At 39.9% G+C, this 17233-nt stretch overlaps 1 protein-coding gene across 1 annotated transcript in view; it reads left to right on the top strand.

Annotated features, from left to right (window-relative positions):
* Exoc4 (exocyst complex component 4) overlaps positions 1-17233 on the top strand; it is a 719572-nt gene that overhangs the window by 494069 nt on the left and 208270 nt on the right. Inside the window, exon 11 of the mRNA XM_005365800.2 lies at positions 1577-1796. Coding sequence (XP_005365857.1) covers positions 1577-1796 — 220 coding nt within the window. The remainder of the gene's footprint in view (positions 1-1576; positions 1797-17233) is intronic.

Genomic DNA, 17233 nt, shown 5'->3' on the forward strand with positions numbered 1-17233 from the left:
AGTGCTTTGTTTCCTACAGAAATATTAAAATGTGCTTGAATGGTGCTTTATTGCTCTATATTGTGTGCGTTGTGGAATCACATGAGTATCTTTTCTGTGCTGGGCAAACTTGTGCTTCTACATTTCAGTCAGCTGTGAGCATTTTATCTTTCATTTCCCATTACTATAAAATACCTCCAGGAGTTCCCAATACTTCTTGCTCTGGTGACGCATCCCGCTCCATCCTTGCCCTCCCTCTAATCACAGCCAGTTTCTGGGTTTATATTAAGAAGTTTTATTTTGGTTACATATGATTTTGAAATGGCGGTGTCAAAATTGTCAAAATCATGTATTTCTTCTATAAGATGATTTTCATTCAATTCATGTTTTACTTCTGATGGTATCTCATTAATTTTTGTTCTTGTATTTTATCTGTACTGACTAATTATTTTGATATCTGCTTTTTATAAAATGCCACGTGGCCTTTGCACTTGGTGAAAAGGAAGCAACATGTATCATAATCACATAATCTTATATGAACTGAATAGACAGCACATGGCCACTTACAGTAGACTGGAATGGAATGGTTGCTCAATGACCACAATGCCCCGCAGTTTGGGTTTGTTTGTTTTTAATAATTTACTTATTCTTATCTTATGTGCATTGGTGTTTTACCTGCATGTATGTCTATGTAAGGCTGCCAGATCTTGGAGTTTAAGACAGTTGTGAGCTGCCATATGGGTGTTTGGAACTGAACCCAGGTCCTCTGGAAAAACAACCAGTGCTCTTAACCTCTGAGCTGTCTTTCTAGTTCTGCCCAGCAGTTTTTTATATGCAGAATTCTGAAGGGTTCATATCATAGATTGGCTTTATGTAATTACATGGAATGGATGATGCTAACTATACTGTGATTCTGTAAGATTTAAACTTCAGGGGCTGACGTCATTTCACTAAACTGTAGTACATTAAATTTGTATGTATCAAACCATTGAAAGCAAGGCTACCTCTACAGGAAAGTGCAAACAATAATATATAGTCATCTCTGAGTTAGGATAGCTGTCAATATTCTGATATATATACCTTAAGTGTTTTAATAAAAGAAATAAAACAATAAACATAATACATAAAGTTGAAATTCTGCTTTATCTACCAGCTCCTATTCTTTCCCTTTCATAACCTGCCACAAACTCAATATCATTGTAAATAAAAGAATACTTTTATGCCCCACATATTATATATAAGCAATTTCAATGAGAAATATGCAGTATTTGTGGGTATGCTCTTTAGTTTGTGCTATACTTTTCTTTTTTTTTATCTTAGTTTTCCTTTAACTCTTATGGTCTTATTTCTTTTGAGAATTAACCAAAGTATTGTGCTCTACCCCACATAGAAAAAGCCTTGCTTTTCTGTTACGTTCTATTTCATTTAATTAGTGAAGATTAAAAAAAAAAAACAACCTGAAACTTGTATTGAGGTGGAATGATGACCTTGCTATCTCCATGGAAACAGCCTGAGCCCACAGATACTGTTATGTGTGGTGTCATATTTATGTTTTCCTGATCTATTTAACCACCTTCTTATCTTGTTTGTCCTCCAGATTTATTCAAGAGATTGAACATGCCATGGGACTTGGCCCTGCCAAACAGTGTCCCCTTCGAGAGTTTCTCACCGTGTACATCAAAAACATCTTCCTTAATCAGGTCTTGGCTGAGATCAACAAGGAGATTGAAGGAGTCACCAAAACAGCAGACCCCTTGAAGATCCTAGCTAATGCAGACACCATGAAAGTTCTTGGGGTGCAGAGGCCTCTCCTACAGGTAGGAAGAAGAAAAGAACTTATTATTTTCCTAATTTTTTAAAATGTGTTTTTTTCTCTGTGTGTGTGTCTGTATACCACATATGTGCCTGGTGCCTGTGGAGACCAGAAGAAGGTGCTGGATCTCCTGAAACAAGTGATTGTAAGCTACATGACTGGGTGCTAGGAATCCAGCCCAGGTCCCCTGGAAGGTCAGCCAACGTTCTTAGTCACTGAACTATCTCTCCAGCCCCAAATTACTGTTTTTAATAACTATTTTCTTATGACTTGGCAAGAGTCATAACTTTAGAAAAGAAGAAGATTTGCCATCTGGTTCTGTATTCAACAAGGACAAAACAAAAGAAAATAAATTAAATAGACACTAGGGAAATTTAGTTCTGATGCAGTTTGGATAAGGGAAATTCCCAAGATCATGAAGGGAATAAAAGAGTTTAGCTTTAACTGTGGGGGATGGTGAGTCTCGTTGATATTCCGGCAATGCTTCACTGCTTGTCTGGAATCTGTCCTTGAGAGAATTGTTTCTCCACTGCTGACTGCAACCCTGAGTAGGAAGGATTAGCAGGAAGGACATTTGTTAGCCTGTGTAACCTCAGCTACCAGCGGGAAGCCAGTTCTCCAAACCAGTTTTAGGTAGTTAGTGTAAGTAACTTGACTAGCTCAGAGAATCTGAACCAGTAAACTGCCTGTTAAAAGTCAGATCATTTAATTCAAGTAATGATCTTGTTAATAGTGAACATTATCTTTGACGATATGGTCTCTGGGCATTAGAAATTATCTGACAATAGATACTTTTGTTTCATAGGCCTATGGTAGATATTTTAGCTTATGATGTGATAATAAATAGAAAATTAAAAAATCATGAGTCTAAATTATGGATATACTTTCACAATTACGTTAATCTTGCTTTAAGAAGAACGGTAAGAAGGATGTGGAGACTCACACAATTGATCCCCAGCAGAGGCAGGTGGATCTCTAGTGGTTTTGAGACCAGCCTGGTTTACGTGGTGAGTTTCAGACCATCCAGGGGCTACATGCTGAGACTCTGTCTCAAGAAAAGAACACTAAACACAGCACATTGTTCCATAAATTACACAGTATGAGGGGCTCCAGGTGAGGAAGACTTGAGCTCTTCAACAGAGCTGTTTACATGGGCGGGTTATATTTGCTTCCGTCAGCTCTTTGGCTGTGCTACCTAACTAGGTAAGTCTGTGTGCATTAGAATTTAGAGACATGCTATAGCTCAGCAGAGTGTCTAGTTTCACACAAACTCTCCATAATAAAGAGATGAATGAGAAGCATCATAAGGAAAGTTGCTCATGCATACTGTCTGTTTGTTCTCAGTGAGGGGGCTGCACTAAGTTTGGTATAAAGAGAGGGGGTATCAAAACTGTGTGTTCACTGTTCACTGTCCCCACTGGGGTGCTGTTTCACTGATGAGACCTCCCTGAATCTTAGTGAGTATCCCACATCAACTGAAAGATTTTTCAGGCTGCTACCTAACCAGGTTCCCTTTTCTGATTTTCCTTATTCTTCCCTTTCTCTTCCCCATGTATTTTCAATGCTGAGGTCAGTACTACTGAGGCCATCCTGCCAAGTGGCTTCTGATCGGGTTCTTCTGGGAGGGATCACCAATAGGAACCCAAAGGTAGAGAAGAAAGAGGCTATTGTTTCTTCCTCCCTACTTGAGGTGCTGAAGCTCCTGCTCTCTCTGGGCTCTGACAACAGTTTCTTCTTCTCACTCTTGATTTCCTCTTTCTGCTCTCAGTAGTCTCTGTATACTCAACATCCCTAGTTCCTATTCTCAACCCTTACCATATTTCTGTAAGTTATCTCTTCATTAGTATTTCTTCATTTGAATTACTTGAGTGGAGCACTTTATTTCGTGATCCAAAACCAAAATCTTCACTGACCATTTCTTTCATATTTTCTGCATGTGTGCTTGCTTGATTGCTTTCTGTCTTGTTTTAACTTCAAATTGAACCCAGGACTTTGTAAATGCAAGGCCAGCATTCTATTATTGAGCTGTACCCCCAAGCCCAACATTGGGTTTTTCCTTCTCAACATTTAGCACATATATAGGTACTACTTTTGCTAACTTGTCTTCTACCATTTCCCACTAGGAGGTAAGTTCCTAAAGCCTAGCACACTGTTGGCAGCAGGAAGTACTTGTGCATGTTACCAAATGCATATGTGCATAGATGATCAATAGGTGATCAACAGATGAATAAACTCAATGGATAAATTCAAAATGGGAAAAAATGAGAAACAGTGACTATGATTTGCCTGATCATGAGTTACTTTTCCATCAGGAACCCACCCAGAGGTCTAGTCTCCTGAAATGCCATGCTCTATGAGAAAATGAACAGCTTTATCACATATCATGTCCTGGGTTTAAAGGAAGGATGGGGAGAGCACGCTACACTATCAAGTAAATCTGTGAACTAGAGACTTGCCTTATCAAACATAATTATTTTGAGCTTATGTAGCCAATCACATTGAGACTCATAGTCTGGCTCATATTGGGCCGTACACTGCCACCTAAATGTCACCTCTGGGCAGTATGGTGCACCTATCAGGTCACTCTCCAACTTGTCACCGTCATTTTGTATTAGTAGCTCTCTTTTTGTCCTATAAATCAATTACTGCAGTCTGAGCTAGGTACGGACTCTACCTAGTCTCCTTTTTACCTTATCAAGACATAATTACACATAAGTGAGTAAATCTTAAGACCAAAGCCTTTCTAATCAGTAACCTCCAAGGTTGTGCTCAGAGCCAAAATGCCGACTTCGTTATATGGCCATAGTCTTGACTTCTTTTGTGCATTAAAACTGTGTTTTTGAAGATGCAAAGTTCTGAGGGGTATGGTCATTAAATCTGTCTACTGTTCTCTGAGATACAAGGTTTCCATCCTGAAAAATTCTCTTTCTTGATAATATGCTAAAATTTAAGGGTTTCTTGAAGGTATCTTTATGACTACTTTATATTTTTATTTCTAGCTAATTATAGGTGGCTAATCTGAGAAAAAGTGTCAAGTAGGTCTTAAACCTATTAACTGATAATGTAAGATATACTCCAAAGGGAGCTGGGGGCCATGTGTGAGAGACGCAGGTGGGGACAGTGCTCAGTTACGTGACTGCTGTCAGGTCACAGAGGCAAGCAGAGCATGTGCTCTTCCCCTGAGGCAGCAGCCGTGTCATTTGTCATCAGCCTAGTTGGGTTTTCCAGGGAGAGGAAGGACAGTTGTCTAAGTGCTGCTTTCATTCATTTGATGATGGGCAGATGAAATGCATGATGGCCTATGAGGAGAACCGCACGTCTGCCGTTGCTCCCCCCAACATGGCTTCTAAGCAGCCCAGGCGTCTTGTCATGAGGAATGCTAACATGCACTTGCAGTAATGATTTTACTTTTTGCGGCAAATTCCATGGAGGGAAGAAAGGGAGTTAATAAGAAGAGAAAGAGCAAGCCCCACTTTATGCAGTGAGAGCGATGGCCTTCAAATGACACAGCACTGCAGAACAAGAAGCAGTGACAGAAGTAATATCAGTAATGATAGCAATCAGCACATTAGCAGTGTTGACTAGGGGCCAGACACTCCTCTGAGTGCTTTACATCAACTGCCTTATATATGCTTTGATTGTATGACAAGAACGTCTTTGATGGTCTTATGAATAGAAACTGAAAACAGTTGAATTAAATTACCTACCAAGAGTCTTGTGGCTGGCAAAGGGACAACTAGTTTATACCGAGGAAGTCTAGTCCTGAGCCCTGTGTTCTACAGCAGTTTGCAGATCATAGTCTGAGGATTATGGTTATCTGCAGGCTACCTGCTACTCTTGTGTCACCAAACATAGATTTGAGAGTGTGCCTTTAGACACTAATTTCTCCTTAGTACTTTGACATTGTCTGTGAATCTAATAAATTGGAACCTATATCTTATATATTTCTGGGTTTTGAATTTATTTTTCTGGTAACTCATAAATTGCATCTCATAAAAGCGTATATTCGCAACAGATTGTGGGGATACCAGGCTGTTGCCATAGTTAGAGGAGCATTGCTCCAGATCCTTTACTGTCCCACACTGCCTCCCAGGGAGTGAAGGAAAGGACCATCTGCTTCAGTCCTAACACATCTACAACAGAGTGTGGGAACTGGTTACTATTGGTTCTCGCTAAAATCTCTAGTTCCAGAATAGATCTAGAACAACTAAAATGTCTAATAATATTTATATAAATATTCTTATATTTTTATTTATTTATGTGAATGTGCACACACACACCATGATGCATGTGTGGAGATCAGAGGACAGCTTGTCAATATTTAATAAATGGATGTGTGAATGAGTAGATGAAAATGATGGTTTCCTTACTACTCAGACGTGTGTGACTCTGTTTGTCCCTCATGACACAAAATTCCTGATGTTGAGTTTCAGAACCTACACATTGCTAAGTTAGAATGTTATGGTTCTCTTACCTCTGGTGTTCCAATGTAAGGGCAGAACTGGGCATGACTCATGTAGCCTTTTGAGAGGTTTCCTTTTACACTACTTTTTCGACAAAATTGCCTCTCTTTTGCAGTGTTAAGCTTATTGAATCAAGCTGTACTAAGGAAGTCTCTTAGGAAAAATTTCTCATTTCTCTTAAGCCACATTTTGGATCTGGAGCTTTGAAGCTCTGTGCTCAGCATTCTGACAGGGCATTAGGGGCATATTTGTTTGAGGTGGACATTGAGGTGGTCCATAGACTTTCAGTCTATAGTGTGGTAGTTTGAATGTAATTGTCCCTCATAAACTCATAGGGAGTGGCATTGTTAGGAGGTGTGGCCTTGTTGGAGGAAGTGTGTCACTGTGGGGTTTGGCTTAGAGGTTTCATATATGTTCAATAAAACCATGCCCAGTGTCTCACTTCACTTCTTGCTGCCTGTTGATCAAGATATAGAATTCTAAGCTCCTTTTCTAACACCATGTCTGTCTGTATGTCCCCATGTTCCACTGTGATGATAATGGGCTAAACCTCTGAAACTGTAAGCTTCCCAATTAAATGTTTTTCTTATAAGAGTTGCCAATAGAAAGCCCTAACTAAGGCTGGGCAGTGGTGGTACATGGCTTTAATCCTAGCACTCAGGAGGCAGAGGCAGGTGGATCTCTGAATTCAAGGCCAGCCTGGTCTACAGAGCTGGTTCCAGGGCAGTTAGGGCTATTACACCAAGAAACCCTGTCTCAAAAAACCTGGGGGGCAGGGGGAGACGACCCTAACTAAGACACATAGACATATGGAAAGAGATTGAACACTCTGGTTGACTTTATTTCTCACATGGATTGTTATTTGGTAATTTACATATCCTTTGATGTTTCCATGTTTTTTTCTTTATTTTTTAAGTGACAGTACCAATAGTTTATATTTTTTATTCCTTGCCTATGAAACTATTGCATGGGCAACTAACTGATCAGTGATCCACTGAAGTTTTCTTTTTTACCCTATTGGTGAATTTCCTATTGTCGCTAGCTGGAGAGCTGCCTGCAGACAGGGACATCAGACCTCTGACTCAGCCTGCGCTTATATGCTGTCACCATCTAACACGTCTGTGTATTTGTGTTAGCGAAGCAATGCCCTAGCCTAGTACAACATAACATGTGACCCATAGCCTGTAGTGTTGGCATCACCTGGGAACTTGTGAGAACTAGATTCCCGAACTCCAGACCTGGATTGACATACCCCTGCATGGTCTTCAATGTAATCTGAAGTCGAAGAAGCGTTCTTGTAGTGTTATCCTGGCCAGCTCAAGGGCACGGAATTCCAGGATCTAATGCTGTGAGTATTTAACTTTGTGGTGAGCAACTGTAGTCACATTAAAAAGTATTCTACATTGTTTCATGCTGACCCAGACATTGCAAAAACAATATTTGCCATGGTGGCAGAAGCTGTTTCCTAGTCTAGCACATTGCAGAATTTTGCAGAGTGCTTTCCCAAGACAGGAGCCCACGTTTTCTGGCTCGGGAAGAGCCATGTGAGACAGAGGCAGCTTCCCTAATGTTCAGGCTCAGGCTCAAATTTCCTGTCACTAGAGAAACGAACATGAGCTGTATGGGTAAGAGCACGCCGTCTTGAAACAGTTAAAGCGTATTCCATTTCTCTCACTGCCCTAGCATTTGCCAGAGTCACTTGTGGATAAGTGACATAGCTACAGTCTGCCTGCAAACACCACACTCACACCTCCTCCTCAGCCAGCCACACTTCCCACTTCCACCTGCTGGCCTAGATGAGTTGTTCTCAGGAACACAACCTGTTGAAGTCACCCAGGAAGCTTCCTAAAAAGCATCACTGCCCACACTCTGTCAGTTGGCCAGGAGTGAGGGACTCCCAGCAAGATACCCAGATGATCCCAGCATTCAGCCAGAATTGGTGCCACTTCTCTGAAGACTGCTGCTTTGAATCAGTTATTTCTCTGACAAGGAAAACCTGAAATTATTGCTCAGACATTACTCTGATCAGGTCTGTAACAGAGTACTCAGATTTATGTTGGGAAGCAAGCTTTATACATAAGCTTTGGAATCACATACAAGCGCGTTCCAGCCACATTTGATAGCTTCTTCTTTGTGACCAAATTATTTTGCATCTATTTATCTATTTTTTCCTCTGGAAACTATAACTTTTGGGCCTAGGAACAGGGTAATAGCTAAGTGGATAACGACTGTAGAACATACCTTCTTCTCCTTGTTCCTACCACGTGTGATTGGGTCTTAGCGTAGAGAGCTCTAATACAGTGCCTACCTAACCTGATAGCAAGCAAGAGCAGATGCTATAGCTGCACCATTTACCTGTTCCTGGAGCCCCTCTGCTGGTTAGAGAAAATCAGTAGTGGCATGTGGTATTTATGACTCTTAGAGACACTGGATTGGTTTCCTAGGGATACCAAAGCAAGTTAACACAGTGTTGATGGCTTAAAACAAAAGTTTATTCTTTGAGGCCAGCAAGTTGGCTCGGTGGGTAAGGATGTTTGCTACCAAGCCTGATAACTTGAGTTCCACCTCTAGAACCCAAAGGAGAGAAGTGATTCTTGCAAGTTGTCCTTGGGCCTCTATACAAGCTCTGTAATGCACATACGCACTAAATAAATAGTTTAAAGTTTTAAATGGTTTACTCCGTCACTTTTATAGATTCCAGAGCTGCAATTCCTCCAAGGCTATAGAGGGGACCCTCTCTAGAGACTGTCGCTGTTCTTGCTCTAGAAACCTAACTCCAGTCTCCACCTCTTTAACATAGCATTTTCCCTGCCTCCATTTGTCATATGTCTGGTCTGACTTTCAGTGTCCTTATACCTGCCATAATCTTGTATGCTTCCATTCCAAGCTTTAACATCATCTGCAAAGAACCTGTTTCCATGTTGGGTCACATTCTGAAGTTCCATGTTGAAAATATGGACTGGGAAGCATACAGATCACTCCTCTACCCATCCATGGAAATCAGCATGCAAGTATTGCTGTTAAAGCAACTGCCCAGGATAGTCTGAATTACAGGAGTCAACAAGGTTCCACAAGGAAGTTATTGATAGGTGGGTAGTTGCAGAAATCCCAGTCAAGCTGTAGTGGACAGAGCTGTTTATGTACAGTTATTTGCTAGAGATAATTACTGACACCCAAACTTATTATCTTCCTAGCTAGGCCAAAGCACTGTCAGTAACCTTTTCTGTTTTCCCAAGAACAGCAGCAATAGCATATTGTTTTCCTCAGATCACATTATGTCAATATGAAGAATATTGCCTTTGAGTGGCATTTGCATCACAGCCAGCTGTTGCTGTTCCACTACTCCACTCTCCGGTACAGAATAGATTCAGCTTTAATAGACTAATAGATTAGTTCCATTTAAGATCTGCTGGAAGTCATTATGAAAATCATTAAGTTGAAAAAAGAGCTGATTGATATTCCCCTCCTCAAGCTCTTAGAGAGGGTTCTAATGTACTTCACTGTGAAAAACTAGTCCCCCCCCCCCAAAAAAAAACTTCTTGGGATCCAATATCATTCTTTGGTATACATCTATACTTAAAGAAACACTAACCACTTTGTTTTCTGTGAATTGTATTCCTAATTTTTATTTGTTCACTAGTAATGCTGATTGGCCTTTTCATAGCAAGCCAAAGCCTCAATTAACCAGCAACTCATGACTATTTGAGACTTTATGCTGGGAAATGGAGTACTAGAAAGTACTGTTCTTGTCTTTATTTGGATTGTCACCATAGCTTCAAAGAGTCACCTGTGTACTTCTGTCTGCCGGCGTACTTCTGTTGATGAGGGAGACTCACAACTTTACTGCCTTCACCTGTGTTCTCGTTTCATTTTTAATCTAGTTGTGCTTTTTCTGTGGTGTTTTTCCCATTGCTGGTTTAGATATTTTTAACTAGCATGTAATTTCTGTTGTGATTCTTCAGAACTATCTTAGGAAGTAATTGCTGCTAAGTTTCCTCCCGGTACAGTGGGGAAAGTATGGCATGCATGAGTATGGTGTCCCTAAGAGAGACAAGTCCATAGAATGCCATCTCTGTAGGATGAGAAGGATCCTTGCCCAAGCTACCATAAGCCAATGAAGGAGGGAAGTACAGTGGGTATGACATGTCCAGCAGGGCTTCAGAAAGAGTCTACACACTGAGACATTTCACAAAAGGCAGTATTGTTACACTTAACCACATAATCCCTTCATTCTGAAAAATGTCAGTGATGCCCTATTAAATGAAAGGCCTCATTTATTGTGCTAGCTGCTTTTCTCTCTCTGTTAGTAAATACCTGAAGGAAGCAACTTGAGAGGGGATGGGTGGACTTTGGCCCATGACAAGAGTCCATAATGGTGAGGAAGGCATAGTGGGGTTGCGGGCCTTGTAGTTTAGCATTTGGAAACAGCAGGACTAGATGTGAGGCCTACCTCTCACCTCCAAAGTTTGTCCCTGTAGCCCTATGACTACCAGCCGCGATCCAGGTCAGAAAGGTTTCATGACCTCATAGACCATCATACCAGCTGCTGGGGACATTTCCATTCCCCATAGCTCTAATCTATTCCAGTGTTTTGTGGGTTTACACGATTAAACCATCACCATGACAATTTGACAATCAACTATTGTTTGAATAATTTATAAAAAATTTTAAGGACCTAAAAGCTCAAAACATGTCTCCTAAATACCCATATACTTCCTAGCCAAAATTCTACCATTATCATTATCCTATATTGGCTTTGTGGCATAGGTGAACCTGCACATTCTTACTCCTCTTCAGCTGTGCCCGAAATTCATCCCTGACCACTTATTGTTGACATGGTGCTACTCACAGGACATTAGAAATGGGAGTGTCTAGGTGCCATAGTGAGGGAGGCCATAGCTGTTTTCTTTGGAATACTTGATTGCTAGAAGTAGTTGTCCAAAATTTACTTTAAATATTGCCATGGAACATGAATTGACTCACTCAGATTAGTTTGTAAGTAGGGTTTTTGTCAGTATCACACAATAAGGGAACTATTTTTTTTATCAGCATTAATGAAGAAGGCTGTGGATGAATGAGAAATGATTTTTATGTACAGGAAACCAAGCACACTATATAAGCAACTTCACTATTTATAAATATCTTAAAGTTTTAGTCTCATCTCTGAAGGGTAAAAGAATAGATTCTTGTCTAGTTTTCTTAGTAAAGTTTTTGGTTATTTGATCTTCTTTAAGAATCTTCCTAAATAAAATAAAATTAAAAAAAAAAGAGGCTACTTTAAAAAGTAGAAGCTGTCATATAAAGGCGTGTCAATCTGTGCATTTGGAATATATTAAAATATAACCACCTGAAGAAAAAAAAAAGAATCTTCCTGAAAAGTGAGACGAAAAAATAGCTACTATATTTAAACTAACTTCTATTGAGTGTAGATAGTTAAGCTTTTGGAGTAATACAAAGGGGCTAGAAGCAAACATTAATTATTGGAGTTTTTTCTCTATTTTCTGCCACAAATATATTTATTTAGCCCAGTATATTTTATAAGGACTCTTAATTATCTCACATTTTTGTTTTATTATTTTATTATTTATTAGGTCATAGGGTCGCTTACAAATAGAGGTGAAAAGTCTTGAGGGAGTTGAACGGGAAAGTAATTGCAGCCAGTGACACTTGCCTACCAGCTTTTCTCAGTGCTCCACGGGGCTGTTTGAAAATGACATCGATATAGGGGTAGGCCCTAGGCTTTAAGCTGGGACTCTGAATTTACTTTCTGTCATGAGTAACAGTAGGCGTGCTGATGGCCAGCTTAGTTTGTAACCCAGACTGCTCCATGTATCAGGCCACATTTGAGATAAATATTTTGAAACATTGAGTGGCTGCTGTCCATTTTGATGATTCCTCAACCCACTATTTTGGGGATAAGCGGAGAGAAGGTAATGGCTTTTGACAGATCTGCTGACAGGGACTGAACCACATTAACACTCTGTCACTCAGATCTTTAGAGGGCTACCTTTGCCTGAAATATATTTGACTTTATGTGCTAGCAAAGGCATCTTCAGATTTATTTCTTTTCCTTAAATGTTAGAGAAGGGGAAGAGCATCTCATGAACAGACACAGGAAGAGAGAAAGGCTGGCTTGACAGCCCAAGCAAATGATAGTTATCATTCTTAGGAGGGAATTGCTGATCCAGCAGGATTACTGGTAGGAGCCAGATGAGTATAGTCAGAGAACTGCTGTACCTGGGGAATTTTTGAGGTTCTTATCCTAAGTAATTTTTGCCCTGTCTATATGTTGCCATTCTGGCTTAGAGACGTTCTAAGTGACCTTTCTAGTGAGAAAGTGAAGAGAAAGAACAAGACTATCTCAGCCTGGAAGTTAAAGACTAACCGTTCTAGGAAAGCAGCTGTTTTTCTTCATGCTTTTCAAGGTTCCTGCAATGCTCGACTTATCTGCATTTAATCTTAGTGTGGGCATGTACAGTGGCCTGGGGAAAGCTGGTATACTGCCTGTGACAAGAATGGCAGGGTTCAGTCACGTAATTCCCCTGCGTTAAAATGCTGTTGAAACGAAATGGAGATATGTATTAAACCCTTGCTCTGTGCTGAACGTATGATCTCATCTCTGAATGTCATGGGACAAGGTGAATTAGGGATATAAGTCTATTAATTAGAGCATCTGAGTCTGTCACACCCACAAATCCAGGCAGAGTAGAGGACAGTTCATAATGAATACCTACCAACTATGATGGCCCAGAAGCCAAGCACACTGTATGTGGTAAGGAGATGCACTGGGCACTTTATGTGCAGATATGGAGCAGACAGGAGAAAGTGTACCACCTGTCCCATTGGGACTCAAGATTCTGAGTGATGTCTGAGGACAAACTGAATGAGCTGCAGAAGTGGAAGGAGAATGAGAAACAAGGTTTAACAAAGTAACTTGCCCATGGCCATCTGGGGCTTCCAGCAGACCTGTTTCCTGTTGCTGTCTAACAGGGAGACTTGAAAGGTTTTAAAGAACACAGATACTCAGTGGGTGGCCCTTTAAAGAAGAATGACACTTGCTGATACAGTAAAGAACAAAGAGCTGGTGTCCCAGAGGCAACTGATGTAGGGACCTCCTCACACCCTAGGACAGGAGACTGTCTCCTGTGAATGTTTTGTTTTTCTCTAGACTGAAGCCTTCAACAATGACCTCACAACTGCCTGAGATAGGTGACTTCAATGTTTGAGGTCATTCTTTTGATTGATTGTCATGATTGGCCAAAGAACCCAACAAACTGATTTCCTGGAATAAATATTACACTCAAATATTTTTGTCAGAGTTTTGTTCCCATGCCACAAAAGCCTCAACGGGATAGAGATCACATCTGCACCCACAGGAGCAGCCGTCAACTACAGCACATCCATATTTGTTGACACATTCAGCTGTTCGTTTCTCATTCATCCTTTTTAGACACACACAAACTCTGCTGATCGGAAGTCTTGCTCTGGGGAATAGACAACCCACAACTAGCTCATTAACAGGTTGTCTATGTCTTTGTGCCCTTTTTGGACTGTGAATATTAGAAATAGACTCTTTTGAGAAGAAAAATTCATCGAGGCTTCTATTTGGTCTCTCTCTCTTTTTCTTCCCCATTTTTATCTTCTTTTACCTTCATGGTTACAGCTATTCCCATGATGGATAGTCCTATCTGTAGAACCCAGAATACCATGAGTATTCACTTGCAAATATGTATAAATTCAAATTCAGATAACTGCACTTAAATGAGCCATTCTCTACCTCTGCTTATTGGGTGCACAGCACTTTTCTTTGCCTGGTTTCAACTTAAAGAGCTTAATTGCTTTCCCCCCTTTTATTCCATGAAGCATTTCTGAATTTGTTGTCCTCTTGGCTGTTCCAAGGTCAAGGCTGCCTATCAGGTACCTGCAGAAGTGCTCTGATGACCTTGTTTGCTGTTTGTCTATGGCTTCCAAAGCTTTACCAGCCTGAGCGTAGGGGCTGGGCCGTTTGCTAGCTTCTTGAACCAAAGTCTCCGTTTCTTTCACCCTTTCACATTTTGCTGTAGACCAGTAGAAATCTTTAACACATAGTAGGTACACACTGGATGAATAAAATGGAGTTGCCAGCAGCTTTGTCAAAGGGTGTACAAAAACAAACTTACATTGTTTGCCAAGGGGAGCAGCATTATGTTTTAAATTAAACTTTCCTTTTAGATTTTTTTTTTAATTTTTTTCATTTACAGAAAAGTTGCAAGGGCAGTATAACAGGTCTCTAATGATCATGACAGTTTATATTTTTATTTTATTTCTTTTTTTTAAATTAGTTTTTAAATTCTTACTTAACTATATATTAGTACACTGAGCATATTCCGCCCAACCTCGTCCCCTTGCCTTTTCTTGTCCCCCTGTTGGTTCACTTTCATCCCTTAGATCCTTCTTCCATGTCATATCTGCATGCATGATTACATGTACTATATAGCATCTAAGAGCTGCAAATGGGAGAATTAATGCATTATTTGTCTTTCTCAGACTTGCTTAAGTCACTTTAATGTGATTATCTCCAGTCGCATCCATTTTCCTACAAATGACAATCTTCTTTGTGGCTGTGAAAATTCATTTTGTGCATATACACCACATTTTACAAATCTGGGGAACATCCTTTGGTTCCATAACTTAGCCGGTGTGACTCCAGCTACAATAAACATTGATTGCAAGAATCTTGGTGCTATGTTTATTTAAAGTAGAGACCCAGAAGTAGTGTGTCTATTCCGTGTGGTCATAGTGTGGTGTCCTATAAAATTTCCTACAAAGTCTGCTGATCTGTTTCATAAGAACTGTGCGGTTTTGGACATCATCTCCACTGTCCCTCTGCCATGACCTATGACTGTTGATGGAAACCTTGACTGCTGGTCCGCAACAGTGTCTGTCAGGTTGCTATTCCCACCCCAGCTTTGTTGTGCTCTACACACTGTTTGAGAGTTCATAGTGTTCTAACTTTTTTTAACCTTATGTGCATTGACATTTAATCTTTGTTCTGTCGAGTTTTGTATGTCTGACAAATGCTTGTATCAGGTGTCTACCATTTAGAAAGGAACTAGTCACTTAGAATGATAATGATGACAAAGCAGAGGAAAATCATCCTTACCAGCCAGACATGAAATTCATTAGCAGAAGAGACAGAAGCTTTGATATACAAAATATAATTAAGCTAAGAATTTATTTTCATAAGTAAAATTTGAAAGATAAGTTGTAATTTATAAAATCATTATTTGGTTGTTAAGATTATTATTTTTTAATTAGTCCCTGTGTTACTGTTTTTTAATCTTGTGTGTGTGACTAGAAAACTCATATACTTCCTTAAAATGCATTTTTAAATATTTATATGATTAGTTATGTATTTATAATGCCTACTTTTCTGGGGAAATCTAATTATTTCTTAAAAATCATTGCAAGTGACTGGCTTGAGAGCTATTTTTATTCTTTCTCAACTAGTTCAACCTAGGTGGAAACTAAGCTAATTGGCCCATGAAACTATTGACTAGGCTTACCTCATGAGTATTAACCAAAGCAGATCTTGTGCCTGTGAAAAAACAATCAATTTCTCTACAGCCAGCTTCGCAAATGCAAATGCTTCAAGCAATAGCAGGAGGAGGGGGACTTTTTTTCAGTTGTTTCCTTCTTTTACGACCTGGACTTAGGAGTCAGAGGCAGATTTACTTCAATGGTAAAAATATAATAGATCAGACAGGCAATGCTGTGACCTCAACCATATACATGAGACAGGTTATTTCCTTATATTAATATGTAACAAATTATTAAATTCTGTAAATTATTTTTATATATAATTAATCTGGTTTGTGAGTTTTCCAAGCACAATTTGGTATATGAAGACTTGACTTCAGTAGAATTTTTAGCACTGGAATGTATCTTAGAAAGGTTGTCTAAAGTGACATCTAGAAATGACAGCTCTAGTAAAGGCTGTGTGCCCTCCGCCCTTTGTGGCTTGGTTCTCTGTGTAGTCTACTTGTGGTATTATTTTAAAGCACATTGCTGTTAGTTTGGCGAGTGGTTTACTTATCATGGATTTGAGTAGCTCTGGACTTTTCCTGTAAGAATGTTGTTTTGTTCTGTTGCACTTCTAGAAGAGTAACACACCCCACCTTAGAATGACTTTGCTCTGGATTTTCTCTAGGCAGAGCACGTTTCATGCCAAAACCGAATAACAAGCATCTCTCTCCTAATTTATGGTTTTCAAATTTCTACAGTGCTTTTCTTCCCTACTTGCTGTCCAGAATGCTGTCTGAAAAGTCACATGGTTTAAATAATTGATGGCTACTTTATGAAATTGTCAGCCTGGATCCATCCTCCTGCCTCCCCAGCCACAAGTTCTCAAGCTGCTAATCCTTTTATGTTGCATACGGTTTTTCTTCCTGGTTTCATTTAGATAATTATATTATTCACCCTGAAATATAATTGCTGTTATACTGTGGGGGAGGAGGGGGCAGAATAGGGTGGGAGCTGCCTGCTGTTGGCATCTGCAGGTTATAAAATGTCTGTTACACTCTAGCCTCTAATTTCTTTGCCATCCCACCTTTTAAAGATTTAATTATACCTGGGTAAAAGCATAATTTGAAATGTGACTTCTGATTCTTTTGAAAGATAAAAGAGAGATTAATTCATTGTTAAACATGAACAAGCATAGTACAATAGAAGAAACTTTTAGCCTGAAATCAGGGATTTGTAGTATGTTAAGTAAACAATTTCTGAATGCCTACTGTGTGCCAAGACTCAGAAAATGCAGACAATTGAAAGGCTAGAGAGGCATCTGTCCTTTAGGAATGTGTTCCCTGGTGATCTGCTGCCTACAAGCGGCATGGAGCAGTGTGCTTGACTTCTCTGAGCCTCAGCTTCTTGTCTCCACGCAACAGTGATGTTCCAGGTGCATTCCCACCTGTGACTCACAGTAGGAGATCAGGAAGTA

The sequence above is a fragment of the Microtus ochrogaster genome, unplaced genomic scaffold (genome assembly GCF_000317375.1).
Source record: "Microtus ochrogaster isolate Prairie Vole_2 unplaced genomic scaffold, MicOch1.0 UNK4, whole genome shotgun sequence".
NCBI lineage: Eukaryota > Metazoa > Chordata > Mammalia > Rodentia > Cricetidae > Microtus > Microtus ochrogaster.